The 19,335-nt window shown below is 47.6% G+C and overlaps 1 protein-coding gene across 1 annotated transcript in view; it reads right to left on the bottom strand.

The window, feature by feature from the left end:
• Positions 1-19,335, bottom strand: part of MAP3K12 (mitogen-activated protein kinase kinase kinase 12) — a 61,391-nt gene that overhangs the window by 28,708 nt on the left and 13,348 nt on the right. The window contains exons 2-7 of the mRNA XM_082212432.1: positions 13,922-14,420; positions 10,091-10,274; positions 8,103-8,294; positions 6,796-6,954; positions 4,361-4,519; positions 2,669-2,777 (exon numbers count right to left, since the gene is read on the bottom strand). Of these exons, the coding sequence (XP_082068558.1) occupies positions 2,669-2,777; positions 4,361-4,519; positions 6,796-6,954; positions 8,103-8,294; positions 10,091-10,274; positions 13,922-14,384 (1,266 nt within the window). The 5' untranslated portion in view covers positions 14,385-14,420. The remainder of the gene's footprint in view (positions 1-2,668; positions 2,778-4,360; positions 4,520-6,795; positions 6,955-8,102; positions 8,295-10,090; positions 10,275-13,921; positions 14,421-19,335) is intronic.

Here is a 19,335-nt window from a genome sequence, read left to right as displayed (position 1 = left end):
GTTTTCTGCTGCTCCAGAGAAGCGGACACGGAGCAATGGATCCAAACTACAAGAAAGAAGATTCCACCTAAACATTAGGAAGAACTTCCTGACAGTAAGAGCTGTTTGACAGTGGAATTTGCTGCCAAGGAGTGTGGTGGAGTCTCCTACTTTGGAGGTCTTTAAGCAGAGGCTTGACAACCATATGTCAGGAGTGCTCTGATGGTGTTTCCTGCTTGGCAGGGGGTTGGACTCGATGGCCCTTGTGGTCTCTTCCAACTCTATGATTCTATGATTCTATAAGCTTCTCTCCTGGATTCTGAACATACACAGCTGAAACTAATGGAAAACAAGAAGCGACACGGCTTTGGTCTTCTGGCAGAGTTCAAATGCCAGAGCAAGGAAACACTGCACTGTGTCTATGGGCAGAAGATAGGAACATGCATGCAACCCCCACCCCAATGCCCCCCCCACATGCCACTGGTTTCAGACGCAATGGTGAGGAGGGCTGCAATGCGTTTGTGTTGGTGCTATGTCGATGGACAGTCCTAGAATGTATTGTTTGAGATAATAGTGCCTCACCAGGTCTACTCTATGCAACCTTAATATATGATCTTCAAATATCTCAAGGGGTGTCCCATGGAAGATGCAGCAAGCTTGTTTTCTCCTGCTTTGGAGGGTAGGACTAATGGCTTCAAGTTACAAGAAAGAAGATTCCGACTAAACATCGGGAGGAACTTTCGGACAGTAAGAGCTGTTCGACAGTGGAATGGTCTCCCTCTAGAGCAGCCTTTCTCAACCTGTGGGTCCCCAGATGTTGTTGAACTACAACGTGTCCAGAGGAGGGCAACCAAAATGATCAAAGGCCTGGAAACGATGCCTTATGAGGAACGGCTAAGGGAGCTGGGCATGTTTAGCCTGGAGAAGAGGAGGTTAAGGGGTGATATGATAGCCATGTTCAAATATATAAAAGGATGTCACATAGAGGAGGGAGAAAGGTTGTTTTCTGCTGCTCCAGAGAAGCGGACACGGAGCAATGGATCCAAACTACAAGAAAGAAGATTCCACCTAAACATTAGGAAGAACTTCCTGACAGTAAGAGCTGTTCGACAGTGGAATTTGCTGCCAAGGAGTGTGGTGGAGTCTCCTTCTCTGGAGGTCTTTAAGCAGAGGCTTGACAACCATATGTCAGGAGTGCTCTGATGGTGTTTCCTGCTTGGCAGGGGGTTGGACTCGATGGCCCTTGTGGTCTCTTCCAACTCTATGATTCTATGATTCTAACTCCCATCACCCCTAGCTAGCAAGGCCAGAGCTCAGGGATGATGGGAGTTGTAGTCCAACAACATCTGGGGACCACTGCTCTAGAGGTTGTGGACTCTCGTTGGGGTTTTTAAGCAGAGGCTGGATGGCTAAATGTCTTGCTCTGCTTGAACCACATCAGTGAGGCTGTGAGGGGAGGCATCCCAAGACCTCCACACATATTGCCCAGGCTTGTGCCCCAAGAGGTAACTCTGGCGCTACTAATGCAGAAGTTTGACACACTCCATTGCCTCTCGAAACAGACAGATATGCCCACAAGAATGGTGTAATGCAGGATGAAAGATGATATAGACATTTAATAAATAAATGAATAAACAACAACAATAACCTTCCAGGGCCTGCATGCTAAGATCAATTTTCCCTTGGTCCAGTAGGCTAGTTTCTACATGCACCTCTCTCTATCCCTTGTTCAGGCAAGCAAAGAGGCATTCAAGGACCTGTTCCAGCCAAGTAAACACACTCAAGGAGTGGGTGGTGCAGGGCCAATAAGGACTGTGGCCTGGAGAGAGTTCCAATGCCAAACAGAGAGGCCTCATTTGGCCCACGGGGCCGAGGTTCCCCCGCCCTGGCTGAGAGTGTCAGACGAGGACCTGGCCTCAAACCCAAATCCAGCCACGAAATTCAGCGAGTGACCTTGGGCCAGTCACCCAAACCTACACCTAACTTATCTCACAAGGCAAGGATAAGATGGAGGGGAGAACCCTGTACATCATCATGGATCTACAGAGAAATACCGTATTTTTCGCTCTATAGGACGCACCGAACCATAGGACCCACCGGACCATAGGAGGGGGAGAACGGGGGAGGGGATTCTCCCCCTCTCTGCGCAGCGCCCCTTCAGCGAAGCGGGAGGAGAAACGGAGCCCCTTCCATTTCTCCTCCCGCTTCGCTGAAGGGGCGCTGCGCAGAGAGGGAAAGCTGCGCAGCACCTCTCCAGCGAAGCGAAGCCTGGGGAGCAAGAGGGATCTTGCTCTCCTGGCTTTAGTGAAAGCAACGCGAAGCCTCTGGAGCGCAGCGGCAGCTCCCCCTGCACTCCGGAGGCTTCAGGGATAGCCGCCCAAAGCCTCTGGAGCATGGCGGGAGCGCTCCCGCTGCTCTTTGGAGGCTTCATGTTGCTTTCGCTGAAGCCATGGAGCCTGCATTCGCTCCATAAGACGCACACACATTTGCCCTTAATTTTTGGAGCAGAAAAAGTGTGTCCCGTAGAGCGAAAAATATGGTAACTATAGCAAATAAATAAAACAACACATAGGCTGGTGAGAAAGAGAGAGGAAAGCTCCATAATAACCTCTACAAGGAAAACGGAGAGGAAGTGACTGAGACCCCCAATGGGGGGCTGGAAGAAAGGCACTGGCCCAACAACACCCACCTGGGATTTGAAGTAGGTCTCTTGCGGTGTAGACAGCACATCGGCGGACGCGATGTCAAGGTGGAGCAGGATCTGGCGGAAGGAGGGTCGGTTCCGAGGTTTGCTGTTCCTGGATGGAGAGAAACAGACGGATGGAGCTGGTGTGGACATGAGCTAATGGTAAGCCTCTGCCCAGGCGGCTCTCCCTGAGTACTTGGTTGTATTTGATGGCATCCAGGAATGGAAAACTGGAGGTAGAATGCAATTGGTGTCCCTCCATAGATGGAAGGCATCAGTCAGCAGAACCACCGCTCAGTGGGCTATCTGCTTTGCCTGCAGAAGGTAATTTCCCCCCAAATTTGCTGCGGCTATTGCAAAGGGAGCCACTACCATGCTCATTTCTGGGTTCCCATCAGGGAATTTTGTGCAGCACAGGGTGATAGGTACATCTTTAAAATAAAAATAAATGCTTCCTATTTTTGCTAAAATTGACGGATTTAATAAGGCATAGGTCAAAAATTTTAATTCAGAAGCAATGGAAATGTTTAAATGATTATTTATACAAGCAGGGCTCAAATACGAAAGTTTGGTTGCATCTAGACTAAGCTTGTGAAGAATACAGAGAACATAAAGATTTGATAGATTATGAAAGAATCGAAGGAAGGGAAATGATTGAAGATCAGATGTAAATGTGAGGAAGATAACTAAGAGTCGTGTGGTGGAATGCGGTGGAAGTATTTTATAATATTTTAACTAAGATTTATATCTTGCAGTATTTGAAGCAAGAATTTGGTAATATTCCAGGCTATGAAAAGTATTTTTTTCTTTAGTTTTTTTCTTTATATATTTTATTTTTCCTTTCCTTTCCTTTTATTATTTTTTATTAGTTTTCATTTTGGAAAATATGTATATAAGTGTGTTTACAGTGTTATGTATTGTTCTTTGTTTTTCTTTGTTTAGCTTCTATTTTTTGAAAAATGTAATACAAATTAATTAAATAAATAAATAACTAATAAAATGCCTCCGGTGATATTCTGATCGATACATATCTGAGGTAAATAAATATGGAGGAAGATTCTGCCCCAATCCTCCCCATGACCAGATGTTCTTCTTCTTGTGTGAAGTGTGTGCCACACAGTTCTGGCAGTGGGACGGAAATGTTTGCACATGACACACTGGCAAACATTTGACAACACAACACATGATAATAATAAAAATATTATTTATACCCCACCCATCTGGCTGGGTTTCCCCAGCCACTCTGGACGGCTTCCAGACAGAATATTAAAAACACAATAAAACATCAAACGTTAAAAACTGCCGTAAACAGGGCTGCCTTCAGATGTCTTCTAAAAGTCAGGTAGTTGTCTATTTCCTTGACATCTGATGGGAGGGCAGGCGCCACCACCGAAAAGGCCCTCTGCCTGGTTCCCTGTAACCTCACTTCTCGCAGGGAGGGAACTGCCAGAAGGCCTTCGGAGCTGGACCTCAGTGTTCAAGCCCCATCCTGCACGAACAGCATCCCGCAGAGCACAACGACACACAAGTGCCTTTCACTGGCCTGCCAGCGAGTCTCCAAAAATGATTTAGCTGTGTATAATATTCAGTGATTTGGGTGGGGAGAGTCACACATCTAGGTTCCAGGTTCTCACTCCTGATGCAGAGAGAGGCGTCTGGGCTTTTCTCACTCTTTTTTGCATCTCATGGACTTACCAGCACTGTCTTAGCAGGATCTTGAAACCGTCAGGGCAGCTGGTGGGAACAGGAAGGTGGAGGCTGTTGCTGCCCACCCCCCAGATGATGGCGGAGGAGTCCACATCCTTGTAAGGAATCTCTCCCGTCAGCAACTCCCAGAGGACGACTCCAAAGGACCTGTGGTGGGGAAATTAAATCTCAGAGCCCGTCTGGCATGTAGCAACTGACTGCATTCTGCTCCCATTTCCACAAAACTCTGCATCAGTTTTCCAAGAATTGATGCTTTTGAATTCTGGTGCTGGAGGAGACACTTGAGAGTCCCATGGATGGCAAGAAGATCAAACCTCTCCATTCTGAAGGAAATCAGCCCTGAGTGCTCACTGGAAGGACAGATCCTGAAGCTGAGGCTCCAATACTTTGGCCACCTCATCAGAAGAGAAGACTCCCTGGAAAAGACCCTGATGTTGGGAAAGATGGAGGGCACAAGGAGAAGGGGACGACAGAGGATGAGATGGTTGGACAGTGTTCTCGAAGCTACCAACATGAGTTTGACCAAACTGCGGGAGGCAGTGGAAGACAGGAGTGCCTGGCGTGCTCTGGTCCAGGGGGTCACAAAGAGTCGGACATGACTAAACGACTAAACAACAACAAAGTTGTTGAGCTTTTTTGGAGTGGGTGGGAGGGGTCTACCGGTTGGCCATCCCAGGATAGAGAACGTAGAAAACCCTCACACCTTCCTCTTCATTCCTCCCTCTTCTTCCAGTATAATTTTGTGTGGTAGAATCATCTAGCATTTTAATTCTGCTCTTCCTCAATTAGTTACCCAAACTAAGTAGATAAGTTAAAATGTAAATTAACTGAGAAATGATATTTCCCCATGATATCTTGTGGTGTCTCTTTCTTCCAATGGCCCCTGAAAAGGGTGAGGTGTGGTATTTTCACCAAACCAGGTAGATTATTCCCCCCGCCCCAAGCAGTTGTTATACCCCCTGGCTGCTTGAGAGGGAGAGGCCAGATAGCAAGACCCCTTCCATCAGCCATGCTGGTCAGGTCTCTCTGCCATTCAGCTCCCCTCCCCTCACAAAAATGCCTCAGGCAGTAGTCAACTCTACTGATTCCCCCACTTGCATTCCCATTCTGTATCTCGTCTGTTAAATTGCAGGCTGTTGTTGTTGTTGTTTAACTGCCTGGTTTTTCTGCCTAGCAGAAAAAATTGGTTATATAAATGTCAATCAATAAATGTTTGGGTTCTTCTTCTTTTTAAATGCCTATGTTTATTAGTTGCTATAGCAAAATAACAAAAAGACAATTCCTGCCTGCACAGATGCCATCTAAATATGGCAGTCGTGGGGAGCAGGAAGTCTTCAGCACAGATTGCCAATTTCTGGACTATGTGCAATATAGATGTGTACTGTATATTTGTGAAGGAGGATGCTAGAATATGAAAATTCAAGGGTGTCTTTGCCCATATGGAACATGAACACATGCACGATGCACACAGATCTGAAGGCTCAGCTCTGTATCACATATTATCTGGACTTTTGGTTGATGGGGACATGTTCCAGAACATGGATGTGGAAGCTGGAATCCTTCAGAGGAGGAGGAGTAGTTTGGATTTGATATCCCGCCTTTCACTCCCTTTTAAGGAGTCTCAAAGCGGCTAACATTCTCCTTTCCCTTCCTCCCCCACAACAAACACTCTGTGAGGTGAGTGGGGCGGAGAGACTTCAGAGAAGTGTGACTGGCCCAAGGTCACCCAGCAGCTGCATGCGGAGGAGCGGGGAAGCGAACCCGGTTCACCAGATTATGAGACTAGAGCTCTTAACCACTACCCCACACTGGCTCCAGATATTGCTGGACTTCAGCAGCCCCAGCCAGAATGGCCAACGTTCGAAGATGAACAGGAGTCTGGAGAGCCTTTGGGTCTCTGCCCCTGTTCTGGGTCCTCCCCTGTCACCTCTCTGGGATGGGAGATGTTCCTCTTCAGATTGGCACTTGGGGTGCGACCTGAATTTTTAAATCCTCTTGTTCCACTCTTGGAAGCAGTTCCATTCAGTGGTCCCCATCTCCCTTCCTTGTATTTTATTCTTTGTGTTGGATTTTAATCGCCTCACAATGATTCAATTAAACTGCATTCACACCCAACGAGCTCAAGCCAGAGCACATGGCTCCCCCAACCCCTGTCCATGTTTATATCTTCACAACTAGCCTGTGAGGAAGGTTAGGCTGAGAGGTAGTGGGTGGCCCAAGGTCACCAACAAGCTTGATGGATGAGGGAGGATTTCTCCCGGTCCTGTTGCAGAGGGTTGGGGACTGCTGAGAAAGTCTCCATTTCCACGATGGCTGCCTTCACATTTCTGTGTCTGGGTGTGTTTGTGTTCTTGTGGCCTACCGAGCCCTGATCCCTCCCTCTTCCCACACCTCCCCTATTCTGGGCAGGCCCATCTCCTCACCAGATGTCAACCTTCTCAGAGACAGGCTCATTCCGAATGACTTCTGGGGCCATCCAGGCCACCGTTCCGGCGAAGGACATCTTGGTGCTCTTGTCGCTGAGCTCCTTGGAGGTGCCAAAGTCAGAGATCTTCACCACGTCATCGTAAGTGATCAACATGCTATTGGGTGGGTGGGGAAGGGAGAGCAGAGAAGAAGCATGAGGCACTGCAGTGTTGATCTTCCCACCGTGCACATGACCAAGGAAAATAAGAAAGAGAAGTCATGCTCTCAGCAGTCAGCAGGGGGAGCACAGCAAGAGGATAACTTCCTTTCTAAGGAAGGGAGAAGCATTCTGGTTCTAGACTGCTCCTCCACACGGGGCTGGACTAGATGACCCCCGGGTCCCTTCCACCTCTACAATTCAATGGTTCTATGCTCTAGCGTCTAGACAAAGAATCTGGATTACCTTGCTGGTAATTTGGCAGGGAGGCAGAATACATACTGCCCCTTGCAACCGTGACATGTTGAAAGTCCTAGTCCTATTGCCACTTTAAAAGCAGTGCTGATTCTGACCTGGTACCCTAATCCCATCTTGTGATTGAAGTCCGTGTCGTGATATTGCTTGCAGAGGTTTTGAGCTGGCGATATATCACATATTACGATGTGCTTGTGCATGCTATGCAAAAATCACGATGTGGGGAAAACTATGAAGCCAGCCAATGGCTCTACCTACGTACATAGCTCAGTCAGACTGTCCTTCCCCTTATTTCGGACATTGTGATGTATCAATATATCACGATGTTTAGCACGATGTTAAAAAACAGATATTGCCCAGCCCTCCTGTTCACTTTTACATAGTTTCATCCTTATTTCATACATTGTGATATACAGTGGTGCCTCGGGTTAAGTACTTAATTCGTTCCGGAGGTCCGTTCTTAACCTGAAACTGTTCTTAATCTGAAGCACCACTTTAGCTAATAGGGCCTCCCGCTGCCGCCGCACCGCCAGAGCAAGATTTCTGTTCTCATCCTGAAACAAAGTTCTTAACCTGAGGTACTATTTCTGGGTTAGTGGAGTCTATAACCTGATGTGTATGTAACCTGAGTATTGGTATATTGCAATGTTTAGTTGGTGACGTATTGCAATGCCAAAAACCTCTCTCCCTCTCTCTCTTTCTTGGTGATCACTCGTGGCCGAGTCAGATGGTCTTCCATGAACGCAGTCTTAGCGGTGTGTCTGTAAAACCAGATATCACCCGGCCCTGGTGCTCACTAGGTAACTCCCAGCCACGTCTCCCCACTGTAAGTCTGCCCCCTCCCCTTCTTACTTGGGTGACTTGAGGTCACGGTGGATGATCTTATGGAGGTGCAGATAATTCATGCCACCGGCAATGCCCATGGACCAGTCGACCAGCAGCGAGGGGGTGACCTTGCGCCCTGCGCGCAGCACTTCGTACAGCTGTCCCTGGGCACAGAACTCCATGATGATGCAGTAGCAGGGGGCCTGGGTGCAAACACCCCTAAGAGGAAGGAAGAAGCACAGGGCATGTTAGAGGCCAGCAGGAACACGCAGTTAAGCAGTGCTCAGCATAACACAGAGCAGGGATACAGAATTCTGTAAGCTTTATCGCAGGACTAGGGCAGCAGCAACAACAACAACCCTAAGTCCAAGGGCCGTATTTCCTTGTGTGCAACCTCTTGGAGGCCGCAGGCCAGTGGTGGGTGGGGCCAGAAGCAAAAGAAGGAGTGGTCAAAGGCCAACAGAAACAATTTTTACCTTCATATGGCAGACAGAGTCTCCTTCATTGGAGATTTTAAAGCAGAGTTTAGATGGCCATCTATCAGGGATTATTTAGCTGTGATTTCTGCACTGCATGGGTTGGACTAGATCACCCTTACTGTTCCTTCCAGCTACAATTCTATGATATTCCCGTCATGCAGAAGTCAAAGGGTGGCCCTAAAGCCCTAAACAACCTCAGCCCAGTATACCTGATGGAGCGTCTCCACCCCCATCATTCAGCCCAGACACTGAGGTCCAGCTCCGAGGGCCTTCTGGCGGTTCCCTCTCTGCGAGAAGCCAAGTTACAGGGAACCAGGCAGAGGGCCTTCTTGGTGGTGGCACCCGCCCTGTGGAACGCCCTCCCATCAGATGTCAAGGAAATAAGCAACTATCTGACTTTTAGAATACTTTTAGAAGGCAGCCCTGTTTAGGGAGGTTTTAATGTTTGATGTTTTATTGTGTTTTTACTATTCTGTTGGAAGCTGCCCAGAGTGGCAGGGGAGGCCTGGCCAGATGAGTGAGTATAAGTAAAATAACAACAACAACAACAAACCTAAGTCTTACTCAGAGCAGACCTACTGAAATCAAGGGACCTAACATATTCTGTCCTGCTTTTAATGTTTATTGTTTTATGTATATAAAAAGGTAAAGGTACCCCTGCCCAAAGGCCAGTCGTGACTGACTCTAGGGTTGCGCGCTCATCTCGCTCAAGAGGCCGTGAGCCGGTGCTGTCCGAAGACACTTCCGGGTCACGTGGCCAGCGTGACGAAGCTGCATCTGGCGAGCCAGCGCCAGCGCCGCACACAGAAACGCCGTTTACCTTCCCACTATAAAGCGGTCCCTATTTATCTACTTGCACTTAGGAGTGCTTTTGAACTGCTAGGTTGACAGGATCTGGGACCGAACGATGGGAGCTCACCCCGTTGCAGGGATTCGAACCGCCGACCTTACGATCGGCAAGTCCTAGGCACTGAGGTTTTACCCACAGCGCCACCCGCGTCCTTATTAATGTATATATATAACTGTATATTGTTATATATATAAAAAATTGCCCAGTAGCACCTTAGAGATCAGCTAAGTTTGCTCTTGGTATAAGCTTTCGTGTGCATGCACGCTTCTTCAGATACACGCTTCTTCAGAAGTGCATGCACACGAAACCTTATACCAAGAACAAACTTAGTTGGTCTCTCAGCTGCTTCTGACTGCGTCAGACCAACACGGCTACCTACCTGAATGTATATTGTTGTGTAATGCTCTGATATTGTATGACAGGGCAGTAGCAAACACTTTCATAAACACTCTTCATATAAATTCTCTGCTGGGCACCAAGTTGTAGAAGGCTGAACCAAGCACACACACAGGTAGCGATATGCTCTCATGGGAAAGCTGGCTTGTGCCCAGCGAAGGTGAGCAGGTGAACAAGCCAACAGGAGGAGGGTCTATTGCTTGGAAAAGGCAACTTCCACACCACACTTGGGCACTGTCCTCCTGGAAGCCGGCAGGTCACCCCCCCCATCACCCAGATCCCACACTCACTTGAAGGTGATGATGTTGGGGTGCTTCAGTTTCCGCAGGTGCTTGATGTCTGTCTCCTTGAGGTCTCGCACCTTCTTGACGGCCACCTCCTCCCCATGGAAGCGTCCCAGGAAGACAGCGCCTTGGGCCCCACTGCCCACCCACTGCAGGTCCATGATCTCTTCGAAGGGCACCTCCCAGGGGTCTGCATTTGGGAGGGAGAGAAGGTGGCTGTCGACAACCGTTCAAGGGAAGAAGAAGGAGGAGGAGGAGGAGGAAGGCAGACTCTCTACCAGCATGGATCACTCCTTCCGCCAAGACCACAGGGCTTGAGGGAGACATATCCCTCACATAGGAATCGCGAAAGCAAGCGTGTATTAGAAGGGCAAACGGAAACACCGCAGAGACGTAACATTCAGTATTCTGAGAACTTCAGCTCTTGGTTAAAAAAAATACTCAATTGATATCCCCAGGTAGGGCTGGGAATGTCTCCTTCCTGAAACCACGGAGAGCTATTGCCAGTCAGTGTTGACAATTCTGAGCTAGACTCTGTAGAGCAGGTTCCTATGTCCCTGTGATGGAGCGCTGCCCGGTCCAATACATTTTGGCACCTGTGTCGAACCACAAAATGGTGCCCGCCTACCCTGCCAAGGAACAGTTCCCTACATCAGGAACAAAGGGGGAATAAATATCTAGATGGGGATCTGCTGCCCCTGTGGATCCTGCCCCCTGAGGTGGTCACCTCCCCTTGCCTCATGGGCCAATGCTCCTCACAGCTCTTTGCCTCTCCCCAGGCAGTTGCCCCCCTGCCCACCTCATGGGGCCATTTAAATCCCGGCTATGCATGAACTGGTCACGGAAAGGTAGCTCCAGTGTAGCTGGGGGAGCAAAAGAAAAAGGACCAGAGGGAGGGAAATGTGGGACTTGATTCTGCATTTTGAGCCTGAAAATTGTCCTGACCCATCCACATGTTTTCAAAGGAGGAGGAAGTACCTTGGTTCTTGAACTTAATCCATTCTGGGAGTCCGTTCAACTCCTGAAACCATTCAAAAACCAAGTCACGGCTTCCAATTGGCTGCAGGAGTTTCCTGCGCTCAAGCGGAAGCCATGTCGGAGATTTGGCTTCCGAAAAACATTCGCAAACCAGAACACGTACTTCCGGGTTTGCGGCGTTCAGGAGCTGATTTGTTTGGGAGCCAAGCCGTTTGAGTACCAAGGTATCACTGTAGGTAAGAGTCATTCAGTTGTAACAGCTGGAAATACCTGTCCTATTTGTTTCAGAAGACCACAGGTGAGAGAAAATGGGCTGATGACCCCTTGTGTATGAACACACACGCCAGCATCGTAATAAAAGGATGGTCCACATTCACTTGGATGGTGTGAGGTCATCAACAGGTGAAATGCCCAACACCCAACCCTACTCAATACTTTATAGTCCTTAGGGTTGCCAGCTCACAAAGCTGCAAGGCCAGGGGAGGCCACAACTGGCAGACTCTAGAGCAGGGGGAGCCAATGGGAAGAGGCATCATCAGAAAACTGAGAGGCAAGGAAAGGTAAGCTTTTGCTTGGGGGATTCTGTAAGGGGATCCCCATACGCCTCTTCTATCTATAAGCTGCATGGCAGTACTCTTCCCAGATGTAGGGGTGTAGCTCAGCAGTAGATCATCTGATCTGCATGCAAAAGGTCCCAGATTTAAACCCCAGCATCTTCTGGTAGGGTTGAGAGAGAACCCAGTCTGAAAAACTAGCGAGCATCTGCCAGTCATTGTAGGCCTGAGCTCGACTGACCGATGGCCTGACTCAGTATAAGGCAGCTTCCTATTTATGGAGGCGTGTTAATCCCAATGAGTGACATCAGCAGCCATTCATCCAATCCTGTTCCTCACCTCACATCTATTTGCATGGTAAGCAATCAACACACCTTACCGTAAGGAAAGGGTTAAGCTGCCCTGCTTAACAAGCCTGGAGTATTGAGAATGAATTCAAGTAAGCAACACCTACCACAATTGCCGTCTGGGATGGAACAATCTCCCCGCGGGATTTGTAACAAAACCCATCTTGGCAGGTGCACGCACCCAATCTATATTACAATGGTTAGGCACACGCTGCTAGAGGATGCTCCTTCTCCCTGCAGTTCTTTGTATTTGCAGAACTGAAGTGGTCGAAAACAGCACTTTGACTTGGGCCCAGAAGCAAACTGGCAAATAGTGCAGATCTTTTCAGGAGAGAAGTATGCAACGCGACCCCTTTGGCTAGAAAACATTAAGAGTCTAATGGCTGCGCTCAGGATCAGCCGCCGTCTCTAAGGCAATCCCAGGTAGAGCGCATTGCAGCTATCCCTGACCACTGAATGTGTCCCCAGGATGGAGACTGATTCTCCCAGGGATGCACTTTGCATCTCAAGTTATATAACCAGTGAAGCTGGCCGGAGCCACGCCTGGGCACAGATGCCACCCGAGAGATTGGCGTTGCCGTGTTTGTCTGGGCAGGAATGTGCCAGAAAGATCACAGGGCAGACGAATGGCCAAAGTGGTGCATAACATCCCTGCTGCCACCACATCTGATTTAGGGCACTTTCAGATTGCCAGTAATTTGTGGGACAAAATCAGGCACCCGCCAAACTTTAGGTTCCCACCTTTAAAGTGCATTCTTAAACGGTCGTGTCACTCTGGAGCTACAAATCTGCTTTTCAAAATCAAACAAAAAAAATCCCATACTTTTTGCAGTTGAGAAGGAATGTACAAAAAAGTGTGAGATGAACTATCAGGAAAATTTGCAAACACCCCACAAGAAAATCAGGATGAATGCTCATTGTTGCATTAACCATGCCACAAACAAATCGGAACGAATGTGCAATAAAGACCAGATATAATCTAACCACCATGTAAACTTTGTGCAAGCAAATCAGGATGAATGCTCGATAAACAGGTCATCTGGAGGAGCTATTAGCTTCACAACTGCATGGTTGAACAAACCTGGGATGCAGGAAAGTGGCTTAAAGGTAAAGGTAAAGGGATCCCTGACCATTAGGCCCAGTCGTGACCGACTCTGGGACTGCGGCATTCATCTCGTTTACTGGCCGAGGGAGCCGGCGTATAGCTTCCGGGTCATGTGGCCAGTATGACTAAGCCGCTTCTGGCGAACCAGAGCAGCACACGGAAACGGCATTTACCTTCCTGCCGGAGCGGTACCTATTTATCTGCTTGCACTTTGATGTGCTTTCAAACTGCTAGGTTGGCAGGAGCAGAGACCGAGCAACAGGAGCTCACCCCGTTGCGGGGATTCAAACCGCCGACCTTCTGATCGGCAAGTCCTAGACTCTGTGGTTTAACCTACAGTGCCACCTGCGTCCCTTTATTGCTTCCTTATTGCTGTAAGTCACTTTGAATGGTGTACGCCAGGGGTCACCAACCTAAGGTCCGGGGCCCGGATAAGGCCCAAGGGACTCGTTTATCCAGCCCGCAGCAACCCCTGCCGCCCGCTCTTACTGGCGCGGTGCAGCGTGAGGACCCACTTCCGGGTTGGAGGAGCACCGGAAATATCTTGTGCGCATGCACACAGGCCTCCTCCAACATGGATGTGTACTGGAAATAGCATATGCGCATGCGTACGGGGACACGCTCCCCTGCCATCTGGCCCGCCACGCATTCGTCGCTGGAGATACTGGCCTGAGGCAAGGAAAGCTTGGAGACCCCTGGCGTAAGAAAATAAAAAGTAATATATTTAAATAATAATTAAAAAATAGGTGATCAAATCCAGGACTTTCTTGCACACAAAGGATGTACTCTGCCCCCTTCCATTGTTGTTCCTATCGCACTAAGATTCCTTTAATGCCCCCCACTGTCTCCTCACCTTCCTGTTGCTGTTTGTGTTCAGTGGAATACGCCTTGCCAATCATGGTCCAGACAGGCTTGAGGCAACCAAACAGGCCTTCCAGGAAGCCGCTCCCTGTGTGGCAGTGAATCCGTACTTGGTCGGCGTGGTAACGGGTTGGCCGCACCTCGGGGTTCCCAGGGCTGGCCCCTGCCCCAGCCCCGCCTCCCCCGCCAGCTTCGTTCTCGTGGAGCTGCAACACGCTGTTGGCAAACTGGTCATGTGCCTCCTCGCTGGGACTGGGGCTGTGCCCACTGCCCCCGCCTCCACCCCCGTCGATGGGCAGCACATCTCTCAGCACACACTGGGTGGGCGTCAGGTCCTTCTCAGGGGTGCAGTCCGAGGCGTCGGGGTCCAGTTTGCGGAGGGAGCTCTCCGTCAAGATGGTGTTGAAACTGCCAAAGGATGGAGAAGGTGTGCGGGTCTCGTGGAGGCAGGCCATGGCGGCGTCTAGCTTGAGGTAACGTGCAGCTAGTCCCTAAGGGGGAAAGAGATAGAGACAAAAAGAAAGCATGGTGAATAAGGCTACCAACAGCATTACAGTGGTACCTCTGGTTATGTACTTAATTCGTTCCGGAGGTCCGTTTTTTAACCTGAAACTGTTCTTAACCTGAAGCACCACTTTAGCTAATGGGGCTTCCTGCTGCCGCCGCGCCGCCAGAGCACGATTTCTGTTCTCATCCTGAAGCAAAGTTCTTAACCCGAGGTACTATTTCTGGGTTAGCGGAGTCTGTAACCTGAAGCGTCTGTAACCTGAAGTGTCTGTAACCCAAGGTACCACTGTACTGAGTTTGTCGGATTTGAAGAGCAACATTTTGACACATTAATAACTATATTCTGAGCCTGGATATCAAAAGGGAATTGGATCATAGAGTTAGTTACATCTTATATCCCATAATCCTGCCCTGTTGCTGCCCATCGCAGAAGTCCCTTTTCATTCGACTGCTGCAGAACTGCCTACAGGGAACAGTTCAAGGAGCACAACTGCATGTGACTTACAAGTGCATATATTTCAACCCCAATGGGAGGTGATTGTGAGTGAAGAATTGCCGCGTGTGTGGATTGCGGCATCCTTCTCCTGTCCACTGCATTTCTGTTGTGATTCCCTCCCCCCCCTTTATTTTCAGGTCTATTTTTTAAAAAAATATAATTTTTATTCGTTTTCTCATCAAACAATAATTTCAATTTACATCACCAATCCAATCTTTCCATGCTCTGCCGAGCTTAAGACTTCCTCCCCCCCCTTCAACAAGCTTTCTATTACCAATTTATAGCTCACATTTGTAACTTAAACTGTAAAGTCCACGTCGTAGGAGTTATTTCAGTCCTGCTAGTGTCTTCAAACTTTTACAATGATTATTAATTTAATCAATAAATTTACTCCAGTCTCTCTGGAATTTTATGTCCTCCTGATTCCTGACCCTGCAAGTCAGTTTTGCCAATTCTGCATAGTCCATCATTTTAGCCTGCTACTCCGCAATCGTTGGTATTTCTTGCAATTTCCACTTTTGGGCTAATAAAGTTCTTGCCACAACTGTGGCATACAGAAATAGTCTTTGGTCTGCTCTCGCAATTTCTCCCCCCATCAGCCCCAGAAGAAATGTTTCTAATGCCTCTCTTTTTGCTCCAAGAACCAGCCACTGGTATTATATGAGTTTGCATATTGTTTGATACTAGATCCTAAGCTATAAGCCAGTCAACACTCTTTCCTGTTAAGTCTCATTCCTAAGCCACTATTTGAGCCATTCATTATTCGTTGCTTATGTATTCATACATTTAGCCAGTGGCGTAGCGTGGGGGGTGCAGGGGGGCCCGGCCGCAACATCTGGGGGTTAGGGTTAGGGGGCGCAAATCCATGGGTTAGGGGGCACAAATCCATGGGTTAGGGGGCGCAAATTACTTGCCTTGCCCCGGGTGCTGACAACCCACGCTACGCCACTGCATTTAGCCCAGTCCCTTTCCCCAATTTAAAGCAACACTAATGAACTAGCTATTGAACTAGACAATACTATTACTTTAACAGGCAGTGGTGACTTTCCTGGGTCTCCAGCCGGGGGGGGGAGTGGTCCGGCGAGTGTTTGTGATGGCACGGAGAAAATGGCTTAAATAAAAATTGCAGAGGTTCAAAATTGGGAAAGGAGTATGACAAAGCTGTATATTGTCTCCCTGCTTATTTAACTTAAACGCAGAATTCATCATGCGAAAGGCTGGGCTGGATGAATCCCTAGCCGGAATTAAGATTGCGGGAAGAAATATCAACAACCTCAGATATGCAGATGACATAACATTGATGGCAGAAAGTGAGGAGGAATTAAAGAACCTTTTAATGAGGGTGAAAGAGGAGAGCGCAAAATATGGTTTGAAGCTCAACATCAAAAAAACGAAGATCATGGCCACTGGGCCCATCACCTCCTGGCAAATAGATGGGGAAGTGAGAGATTTTACTTTCTTGGGCTCCATGATCACTGCAGATGGTGACAGCAGCCACGAAATTAAAAGACGCCTGCTTCTTGGGAGAAAAGCAATGACAAACCTAGACAGCACCTTAAAAAGCAGAGACATCACCTTGCCGACAAAGGTCCATATAGTTAAAGCTATGGTTTTCCCAGTAGTGATGTATGGAAGTGAGAGCTGGACCACAAAGAAGGCTGATCGTCGAAGAATTGATGCTTTTGAATTACGGTGCTGGAGGAGACTCTTGAGAGTCCCATGGACTGCAAGAAGATCAAACCTATCCTTTCTTAAAGAAATCAGCCCTGAGTGCTCACTGGAAGGACAGATTGTGAAGCTGAGGCTCCAATACTTTGGCCACCTCATGAGAAGAGAAGACTCCCTGGAAAAGGGGACGACAGAGGACGAGATGGTTGGACAGTGTTCTCGAAGCTACCAGGATGAGTTTGACCAAACTGCGGGAGGCAATGGAAGACAGAAGTGCCTGGTGTGCTCTGGTCCATGGGGTCACGAAGAGTCGGACACGACTAAATGACTAAACAACAACAATGAACTAGCCATTGAACTAGACAACACTATTACTTTGACGGACAGTGGTGACTTTCCTGGGTCTTCAGCCAGGGGGGAGGGCGGGTCCGGTGATTGTTTGTGATGGCATGGAGAAAATGGCTTAATTAAAAATTGCAGAACTATAGCTGCAGGTCCCCGTTGTTGGGACAAGGAGGAACTTGGTACTTCTAGCTGCTCATTCTGTAGCTCAAAGGCATTTGCCTAATGCGATAGCTTCCCACTCTGCTTAAGGAGCCCCTTGCAATATGCCGTGATGTTCCCTAACCTTCTCCAGTCCATCTAAAGGAGTCTGAAAGTCATTTGGTGCAGGCCCTAGCTGATTTCAGCAGCAGTTAAATGCAAAGCGGCTGCAGCATAACACAAGTTAGAAATGGCTGCCAGGAGAAACAGTTCAGAAGCTTTCTTCTAAAATTGGTTTCCCGGAAGCAGTGTAACAAAGGCAGATCTCAAAAAAGGGACTTGCATATGGACAATGTAAAAGAAACCTTACCAAAGGAGATTGGAGAGAGACAGAGAGAGAGAGAGAGGGAGTAAAAGCAGGCCTGAGGGTGAGCAGGGTGGCCTGGGTAAAAGCTACAAGGCATGTATGGGAGCCCCAAACAAATGGACTGATTAAGGAGATGGAATTGCTGGCCTGGAAGAAATGGGACGCTTAATGGAAAGCCAGAAGGAAAAGGACACAAGACCTTTAAAAAGGATGCTAAGAAGCTTTCATGTTAATATAGTGCATGGCGAAACCAACAAAGACAGTCTTAAAAGTGCCAAGGGGATTACGCGATCAGAGCAGTGAGCAAGAAAAAGAAGTTTAGCATCAGAAAGCGAAGACGGATAAAAGAATAAAAGGAGAACTCGCAGGGCATCTCTCAGCTGCAGGGACGGACGGACACACACATGCACACACACACACACACACACACACGCACCACCTTTGCAATTCAGTTGATCAAATGTTCAGCTTTGAGTCTCGTCCTTTCTTGCCCATGCTTGACTCATTATTTTTATGTATTTAAGGCTGCAATCCTCTATCTGTTTACCTAGGGATAAGCCCAGTGGAACTGCATGGGACCTATTTCTGAATAGACTTACATTTTTAGGGTTGTAGCCAACTATGTTAGCTATGTCCAATAACTTCAGTAGGTCTACTCTGTGTAGGATGGGTTTTTAAAAAATAAATAATCTGAATGGTATTTTTTATATTTATGTTACCCACCTTTCAGACTACTGTATCATGTGGAAAGGTAGCATATAAACATATTAAACAAAAAATTGGCATGCTTTAAACAGGCTGCCTTTTCAAAAATGGCATTTATTTATCACCTTGTTAATATTCCTAATAGAAGAAATGTTAATATTTAAAATTAATTGCAAGCAAGAGGGCCAAACTAGACAGGACGCTGAATGTACCACACAATATTTGGCGAATCTTTCTAATACTGTAAATAACAGCCCTTGTGAGACCTTATCGGATCAGAACTGAGGCTTGAGGCAGGGTTTTTTGTGGTTTTTTTAAAAAAAGAATTCTTCTTGCTATTAGCCCTGGCAGAGAAGCCCCCGTTGCAGAAATGGCCTTGATAGGATCAAGAAACCAAAGGTAGAACAAACAAGTTTTGGATATTTTATCTTAAACGGGAAACCGAAGATGACAGGCATATGTCAGATGAAAAGAATTCAAAGTCCATCAGAAGTGATGGAGGTGGGGGAGGGTTTTGTTTAAATAAAATAAAAAAAAGACAGCGGGAAGCAGTCTTTTGATGGAAACATCTGTGTGCCGAGACAGCCTGTGGAGAAGTGGTTTTGCTGGCTTCCTTCTTCTGGGAGATCAAGGCCAGGGTTTTATGGCGTGCAAAGGAAATTCTACATCTGATTCTAGCCTTAGAAGGGGCCCCCAAGCAATCAATTCTTCTCATATCCCAAGGCTGTCAATTGCCATTATTTTTCAAGGGGGAAAAAATCTCTCACTTGGGGGGAAAAACACCACCTAGATGCAATATATCTTGGTTCTTTTCAGAAGGAAATGAAGAACTAAGCTGTTGAAAAGCTAAGGAACACAAAAGATCATGTGTGTGTTTGCGCGAGAGAAAAGCATTTACTGATGGTGCTACATTAATCACAATAAAAATCTTCTAAATGTATCATATCCTGTCTCCTCCTTGCACAGCAGTACATGTATATGTGCAAAGCTAGATGACCAGCCATGAATATCATTCCCTAAACCTCAAGATCAAACATTTCTCATAAGATTTATAAGATTTAATAATAATAATAATAATAATAATAATTTATTATTTGTACCCCGCCCATCTGGCTGGGTTTCCCCAGTCACTCTGAGCGGCTTCCACAAAGACCAAAAATACACTAAGATGTCACACATT

This window comes from Podarcis vaucheri (genome assembly GCF_965113315.1).
Source record: "Podarcis vaucheri genome assembly, chromosome: 2".
NCBI classification, from domain to species: domain Eukaryota; kingdom Metazoa; phylum Chordata; class Lepidosauria; order Squamata; family Lacertidae; genus Podarcis; species Podarcis vaucheri.
Note: the sequence above shows the minus strand (reverse complement) of the source record. Positions and strands in the feature narration are given on the sequence as shown.